Below are 8710 nucleotides of genomic sequence, written 5' to 3'. Positions count from 1 at the left end.
GATGGGGCCATTTTCGGTGGCCAGCGCCCATAAAGGATAAGAAAGAGGATTTTCAAGAACTTTGGTGTAAGGGAAGTTGGATACAAGTTTAAGGAGACGGAATATGCTTCAACCAAAACACTTAGCTCCAATACGACCTTGCCGAATACCCTACCACCCGCATTCCAATTTTCCTTTTATTTTTTTTGTTTTTTATTCCTTTCTTTTCTTGTATACTACCTTCCTTGAAAAGTAGGTTGGTATTCACACGCCCAACCATTGCTTACATGTATTTCTTGTTTTTGAGGACTGTCGAGTCACTTTATTAACTAAAAAGGATACTTTTCAATAATGGCCCATTAATCTCAAAAAAAAGATGGGACCATTTTCGCCGTCTTAACCTAACCACTTGAGATCCGCACCCTACCCACCTCTGCTGTAGATCAAAGTCAGTTCCTTTATCTTTTTTCCTTTATGTGTTACCCTTGTTCTTCTATTTCATGTACATGAGTAATACATCATAATACTATTGCAGACTTCTCCTATTTTCCTCTTTTTCCTATCTCTCCGTTTTCTCTCAAAGTAAACCAGGAGCATTGCCTGAGTGTTATTGACGTAGACGCTACCCTACCTCTTACAAGGATAAGATACTTTTCAATAATGGCCCTTTTTTTAAAAAAAGGGGACTTACTCGTCGTCCCCGGGTGACCTAGTGGGTTTCGGAGTTTAACCTGGAATAACTAGCCCAGACTCCCATATGAATCAAAGTACTGTATCCTTCTATAGCATATCTTACAAACTTAAGCTAGTCACTGCAAAAACTGCTCAACACTTTGACCAGTCCAGCACTGACTGCAAGGGATGCCAACGAGAAGAGATAGAGACCATAATACACGACTTCTCTGAATATGCGAGAATTGGCGACCTTTAGAGGTGATTCAATATACTCCATCAGAGGATCCTAGATAAGCCCTGGATGCACGTCCAGTGATACGAGCAACTCATCAGTTTCCACAAGGAGACGCAAGGAAAACTGACAAATCGCCATGCTTCTATACGTTACTATAGTATGGAATATATAGGAAAAGAGGGTTGCAATTGTCATGGATGCCCAAGAGCATTGTATTACTCTCAAATCTATCTTTCTATCTGATTTATTTCGTGCAATCAAAGGGCAATATGTACAAGCACAGAAAAAAAATCAAAGAAAGATTCAAGCAGGAATGGATAAAGGTGTATTAGTACTTAATGATCTAGTTCAAAACCTTCCGTAACTTTTACAATATACTATAAATAAATCAAAGGACTCAAGTAATTGCGCCCTAAAGGAAAAGAAAAGGCCGATGCTGCCATTAACTAAATTGTCGGATTCTTGTGGAATACATTATTATTAGATACAAATACCCCAAATGCGAAATGATGGACCCTTGCCATCGCATTGCCATAGGCTACCCAAGCATTAGCTGACCGATACCAGCTACTTGGTGATATATTTGAGACTTCAAATACCGACAAGACGTGGCGCCAAACTTGCACTTTACTCGGTATTCTGGCAAATAAAGCGGGACCAAATCGTTTTCCACTTTTATAATATCGATTTTCTCACCATATTATTACCGGGGGTGCTAAACATAATTTCGAGGAGGTCATAGGAGCAGAATCGTTATGAGTACGGAAGCGGCGAGAGCTTGATTGGTTCCAGAGAAAGAAGTGAATAAGAGGTGCGAGATTATAAGGAACTGTTGAACTGAAATGATACAATGGCTTATCTCATTTCCCCTGCCATTTTTTCTTTTTTTTTTTTACTCTGTAGTTATTTAATGAAACCTTTTTTTCTTATTAATTCTTGTTTCCCATACCACTCCATAACAACTCTGCACCTATCTATACTATCCTTCACACAATATCGATTAATACATATACTTCCCCTGATTCCATTCAATCCTACTGGCTTTACCCTTGCCTTTTATGTTGTAGCTTTTGCTCTTAATCTTTCCCTTTCTTTTTCTCATTTCCTATGAACCAAGCACTTGAAATAGTTTTAATACTACCTTAGGCTTAAATTATTAATGTATACCAAGTGCCGTGCGAATCTGCACACGCTTCGTCGAAGATTCATTTCTCCCACGGTTTAACTATACTGTATACTGTTTATAAAAGAAGAGAGATGAAAATGAAATGTGGTATGCATAAGGAAAAGGAAAATGCTTTGTTGAAAGGTTGTTAAAAAATTAGAGACAAAACCCAGTAATAAAGCTATTGAGAACAACTTTAATTTGTTTGGCTTTATTCTCATCAGTTCAAAGTATAGAGTTTTTAGGTGATCTTGCATAGTCAGCCTTAATGAGAAATAGTTCTGAAGTTTGTATAAATAATATAGAGTTTTATATTAAGGTTGATACGTGAATGAATATCTTGGGTTAAGTGGTATTTGATTTATGTGAATATACATATGCCATTTCGGATACTTTTACTCCAAAATCGGATATGGTAATTCAGTATATCGGGTATTGATTCCATCTATCGCATACGAGGAATTTTTCACCATCTGGCAAAAAATTGCGTGCATGTAAGATGTTGTGCTCTCACGCCGTATCGCTAATACATTCATTATTAAGCAAATTTTCTGATCAACCGGGTAAAATTATATAATTTATTAAACTTCAATTTTTCTAATTGAACCGTAAAATATTAATCCAAGCGAACACATGATTAGTGCATATAGTCCAAGTCAGTAATTAATCATGATATATAAAATGATCACTTTCGATCGATTTATTTACTATTCAAAAAGCAAATTTAAGTAGCTAAATTTACGATACGATGTCTTTTCCTGAAGGATATTTTTTCATTCGGAACGTGTTTAGTGGAAAAGTCCTCGACGTTAAGGACCATAGTAAAAAAGAAGGGGCAAATATTATTCTTTGGCACAGGAAGTCTTTGCTCAATGATAACCAGTTGTGGAAGTAAATATCTAGAATCTTCTTAATTCATTGATATCTTCATCTATCCTTTCAAATACTCTAAAATATTTTTGCCTTAATTATAATAATCTCCTCTTTCGAGTTATTAACTAAATCGTATCTCTATCCAGCCTCAAACATAAAAAAAAATTAGGGTCTAAATTACTAACTATATTCTTATTTAGATACGAGGATGGCTATATTATCAACAAAGAAACTGGCTTTGTTCTGGAAGTTCAGGGAGGCATTGGTGGAGGAAACCTGAAACCTGGGTCAGATATAGTACAGGCAAAAAGGAGAGAGCCACCAACGAGTATAAATCAGCTCTGGGCGTATGTATACCAGTTGCTAGTATTAATATTTGTGGCATTAGAATTCGAAGTGTTATCAGCTGCGAAAAATGAGAAAATAACTCTATTTAATTTGTTCATACAGCTACAATTATGAATATCTACAGCCCTTCGATCCCAAAGTCTGTCTTGCAGTGCACGACAATAAATTCGACGATGGTACAAAGATTGTGGTAACAGAGCTGATAGTAAGAGTTTGAGTATTTTGCACAATATGTTATTAAAATCCGAGATAATTTATAACACCGATTGTGTGAATATCTAATTATGTTAGGATTTCCCCAATAATATAAAACAGCAATGGCAATTTGATGAGGTGTAAAAAGCGGGTGAGTCCCAACCTAATATTAGGAGAATTGTCCTTAATGCGGTGATGATCCTATAAGCTGTGTGTTATATCTTTTGAATTGAAATAAAGTTTTTTGGTGGGAATGCACTTAGATCATAACTCTCAATGGATTAGATGGGCATAATTTTGCTAGGTATTGAAAAAATTGGCAAAAGCAATACAACAATATTTTCTGACGGTAAAAGTTTTAGTCGGTGATTATACCAAAAATACCGTCAAAATATAGTATCAAGCTATAGAATATTGAGATCAAATATTATAAAATGCTAACCAGCTTAACTAGTAATATAAAGAAATAAAGCACAGATGCAATAAACACAAGCATTAGGCTTGCAAAAGATGGTGCAAAACTCGTGTAATGCATACATAGGACTTAGAGTTCCTATGTGCATTTTTTTTTTGTTGAGAGGATCTTTATTAAAAGTATCCTTTTTCATTCTTAAAAAAGCAATTGATAAACATCAGAAGAAAAGAAATCCATGCAAGAATTTAAGGGTGTATAAAGTCCGTGATGTGTATAAGATAAGAGGTGGAGACATTAGGACGCTGAACAAGGGAAGGAGCAGATGTAAGTGTAAGTGTGACTGTCTGTGTGACTGCTATTATAAGTTCCCATATAAAGAATAAACTTCTTGACAGAAAGACCGTGATCCGGCTATAGCTCAGCTGGTAGAGCGGAAGACTGTAGTATCGTTGGCAATCTTTAGGTCCCTGGTTCGAATCCGGGTGGCCGGACAATTTTTTTGATATTTTTCTATTTCAATCCAAAGTTCACCATAGGCCTATTTTTATTACATAAGGGCCTCTACCTGAAATTAGCCTAAAAGTTAGGTCTGTGAGGTAGCTTGATATTAAGTACAGAATAGAGAAAAATAAACAAACTCTGTTTGATAAAGAGGGATTAATAAAAAAAATCAAAAAATTGGTATGCTATTATAAAATGTAAATCTGAAGTTACTATATTCGATTAAAACAGAAAGAAGCCGGTCAATAAAGAAAAAATAATAAAATCAGGTTTCAACTTGGTCCATGTTCTAGATGCTCCTTTAGTGGAGTTTGGCTTGGTTAGAATCTAAATTTGTCCTGTTTTCATATATTATGTTAGAAAGTATTGTAGTAGATAGCTTGGTCATGTTATTGCACTAAGCGATTGTCTTCTGCGACACGTCAAAAGTCATATTGCTCACTTTCACATAAAATGAAAAAAAGTTCTATTGAGTTTATACCAAATAATAAAATCTTATCACAAATACCAAATATTTTCAAATGTTCTCCTAAATATTATTTATTGTAGTAATTTGCGTATAGTTTTCAATCATTACTTTATAGACGTCGAATCATAATTTACAATTTAGTATACATATTTTTCTCACAATGTTTTTGAAAGCCTACGCAATCATATCTCACATAATGTAACTTTGGCAATTTCAAACGGTTAAACTCCTTAAAGTTATGTAGCGGTAAAAATATTTTCCACATGCTCTCTTTTTTTTTAAACTTACAAAAATATCCGCTCTCAACTCCATCTATAAGTTGAAGATTTTATATATGGAGCCGTGAAAAAAATTATAGGGTTACAATATTTAAACGAGTTTTTACAAAGCACACCTATGCTGTGAGAGTATAAATAAATAAAAAATGTATGATTTATATGTATTCTGCATAGTTTACTAATTAATATAAAGTAAAAGTAAAAATAAGAATGAGAAAAAGTGTCCCTAGCCGGGTTCGAACCGGCGATCCTTCGCGTGTAAAGCGAATGTCCTAACCACTAGACCATAGGAACCCTTTTTGTAAAATTTTTTCAAAAAATACTACAGATCTGAGATTTTTTTTGCTTCTATGAACGGCCCCAAATTTTAGTGCAGGGCGGGGGAGGGTTAGTGTAGTGGACTATCCCTGGGATGCCGATGAGAACGGCGTGGGTTCGAATCCCACTTCACCCACCAGCACTTACTCTTAGTTTGTGGCTGCTATCCACTTGATCAGAAGCTGAGTCTTGATTATTGAAAAGATCGCCCTTACGATAAGTACAAAGATTACATTGGTTTCACGTACATGCTATTCACGACAACTACGATACACGCATATCGATTGCACGCCTATCGATCAAGGACCTATATCTCATTATGTTAAGTCCATTGACATTAACTTCATATAATATATGGAAATTAAATAAAAGTTTCCATTAATTGATCAAAAAAAATTTTTTAGTGCAACGTCCTGGAATACTCCATCCGACGGGGAAGACACTTCTAGCGAAATGGTTCTCCGGAACCAGAAACGCTGACGCCCCAATCCTGACCAGAGGTTGCATCCACGGCAAAGGAATGGGAAAAGGTCTGGACCTCCATTCAAAAACGGCCAACACTCCCAAAGCACTGCACACTACGCTGGCGAATCCTCGTAGAGCGTGTGATTACAAACTCGACATTCCCCGGTCATGACCCGAAATGTACCCGCTGTAACGCTCCGAGGGACACCATCCGTCATACCTTCTTCAAATGTCCCGAACTCACATCAGTGTGGCATTGGACGGAAAGGTGTATCAACGCCATCTCAGGCCCCCTAAACACTCAGGTGCTGAGCCCCAGGAACCTCGTACTTGGCGACCTACCAGAAGCCCCGAGGACAGTAAGACACGCGGCTCAAATCGTCTTCGATTCGGTGCTATGGCAAATCCATCGGGACCGAATAGCCTACCACTTCGAATGCATTCGAGCATCACCCGAGACAATCATCGTCCGTGCCAAAATGGACATCGAGGCGGCTATCGGAGCTGAACTGATAAAGGCACAAAAAAGACGAGAGATAGAGTTATTCCGAAGAAGGTGGTGCGGTCAGGGAGCGGTAATAGAAAGTTCGGATAGAGCAAGACTAAAACTGGAGTGACGAAGCAACCCTTCCTCTCTCCCAATCCGCTCTTTACCTCCTCCCCTCCTCTTTACTCCATATCTTTCACCAAATACCCGATCACTATATACATCTACTCTACCCTTTACTCCCTTACTCCACGTTTATCACCTTCTTTATGTTCTTACCCCCTTGCGTTTCTTTGCTTCCTTCTCTTCTCTTCTTTTCTGGGCTAACATAAATGGTCAAAACCTAAGTTCCACCTTGCCACCTAACTATATCTCAACCCCTTTATTCCCCCCTTTCTTTTTTCATTGTAATCATTAGACTCTTGTAAGCTACGGTAACTAATAAAAGTCTCCGTAGCTGAACTGTGGATATCAAAGGATAACAAGAAAAATGGAGTGGGGAGTAAGCAATGGAAGCAGAGGATAGGAAGGGGATAAGGTAGGGGTTATTGCGTTATCCCAATATCAGTGCCGCTCCGATCGCTCCTTTTCTGACCGCACCCAACTTGCACCACCTTCTTCGAAACTGTTCGATTTGCCGGTTTTTTCGTGCTCGGATTAGTTCGGCTCCTATCACTTCCTCAATATCTAGTTTGGCCCGGGTGGCGACAATACAATCCGACTTTTTCGTGGCTGCTTTTAATTTTCTACTACAAAGGTCCAATTTCCACCATATTAGAATGTTGTGAGGAAATTTGGAACTAAATGGATCAATGGCGCAGTAGTAGAAAATGGAGGCTTAGCTTTTGTGACTTGATCGCTTTTATTATCTTTATTTCTTTAACTGAGTCCTTTTGTGAGAATATTTAATATTATACAGTTGTTTATTACGCCAACCTTATTTTATGATAACTTTATTATATTGAGATGATGCCATTTTATTACTTTTATTATTTATATTTTTCCCTATGTGATACGTTAACAACAGTATAAAAAGACCGATATTTCATTTACAATAAAAGACGTGCTATTTTGTATTGAGATAGAACCGGATACGTTTCAAACCACCATCTTGTGTCGTTTATTAGCCTTCTGAAGTGTTTAAGGAAGGACAATCAAGAGCTTAGGGATAGCTAGAGGATTGTCGGGATAGACCTTATTAGACATATATTCGACGCAACAAGATGTTATGTTGGAAACAGGAGATGTGTGGTATGAGGGGATTATCTCAACTATCTGAGCGCTATCTCAAGTCGTCTGCTTATCCGTATGCAGACCCGCACTTAAGATAGGAGATGCCGAGAACTTGATATCAAGAAAATAGAACTTTGAATCCTTGCTTTATTACATAAAAGTTATCACCCTTTTTATAATAATGTTAGATAAAACTATGACTCATAACAAATAATCAAAGAATAGCTCAATATTCAATAAGACTATAACTGTTGCTAGTATTCAATAAAACCAAGAAAATCCTCAATAAAACTAAAATAAATGGTAATACCCAGTAAAACTGAAATATGCATCTTCTTTGAAAGATATCGAATCCCAAAAACGCCGTCACAACCTTATGCTCCACGTTACCCTATTCTCGTCGTAACAAAGTGTCATAAACTAGAGCGATATATCTAGGGGATACTCGGGGAACATAGGTAAAACTATAGGTTTATTCAAGAACCAGGTGTGTATGTTGGAAGTTCTCATTAGAGTGTTCCTTTTATACTATAAGATATAATAACTATATAACCTGTTAACTAATTAAGCTAATGAATACTGGTTTATAACTAGTTCCTAATTTTTTTTTTTTGATCAATCAATGGAAACTTTTTATTTAATTTCCATATATTACATGAAGTTAATGTCAATGGACTTAACGAGATATAGGTCCTTGATCGATAGACTTTCAATCGATATGCGTGTATCGCAGTTGTCGTGTATAGCATGTACGTGAAACCGATGTAATCTTTTGTACTTATCGTAAGGGCGGTCTTTTCAATAACCAAGACTCAGCTTCTGATCAAGTGGATAGCAGCCACAAACTAAGAGTAAGTGCTGGTGGGGGAAGTGGGATTTGAACCCACGCCGTTCTCATCGGCATACCAGGGATAGTCCACTACACTAACCCTCCCCCTAACTAGTTCCTAATTAATGTCGGAGCTTGAATCGTTGGGATAGCTTGATATGTGACTCGAGTTATGACAAAAGTGTTACGTGGGCTTTGGGGTTTATCGTGAATATTTGTACGTAAAGAAAACAAACGAAAAAAAA

General features: G+C 37.0%; 2 protein-coding genes and 2 non-coding genes across 4 annotated transcripts; 3 read left to right on the top strand and 1 right to left on the bottom strand.

The window, feature by feature from the left end:
* Positions 1–2802: 2802 nt before the first annotated feature.
* On the top strand, positions 2803–3614 carry VTP21DRAFT_6560 (uncharacterized protein; the record flags this gene model as incomplete). The annotated part of the gene is made up of 4 exons (XM_069397204.1): positions 2803–2945; positions 3128–3274; positions 3378–3480; positions 3567–3614. 4 exons carry the CDS (start codon positions 2803–2805, stop codon positions 3612–3614), a joined length of 441 nt encoding a protein of 146 aa, XP_069246710.1.
* A 678-nt stretch (positions 3615–4292) lies between these two features.
* On the top strand, positions 4293–4376 carry VTP21DRAFT_t303. The gene has a single exon. It is a non-coding gene; the product is annotated as a tRNA-Tyr (tRNA).
* A 978-nt stretch (positions 4377–5354) lies between these two features.
* VTP21DRAFT_t296 lies at positions 5355–5427 on the bottom strand. Its single transcript has one exon. It is a non-coding gene; the product is annotated as a tRNA-Val (tRNA).
* Positions 5428–5545: 118 nt separating this feature from the next.
* Positions 5546–6533, top strand: VTP21DRAFT_6559 (uncharacterized protein; the record flags this gene model as incomplete). The annotated part of the gene is made up of 2 exons (XM_069397202.1): positions 5546–5603; positions 5950–6533. The coding sequence occupies 2 exons, from the start codon at positions 5546–5548 to the stop codon at positions 6531–6533; spliced, it is 642 nt and encodes a 213-aa protein (XP_069246709.1).
* Between the last annotated feature and the right edge of the window lie 2177 nt (positions 6534–8710).

Source organism: Calcarisporiella thermophila, assembly GCF_041956535.1.
Source record: "Calcarisporiella thermophila strain CBS 279.70 unplaced genomic scaffold VTP21scaffold_28, whole genome shotgun sequence".
Lineage (NCBI taxonomy): Eukaryota > Fungi > Calcarisporiellomycota > Calcarisporiellomycetes > Calcarisporiellales > Calcarisporiellaceae > Calcarisporiella > Calcarisporiella thermophila.
This window is presented reverse-complemented; position numbering and strand designations above follow the sequence as displayed.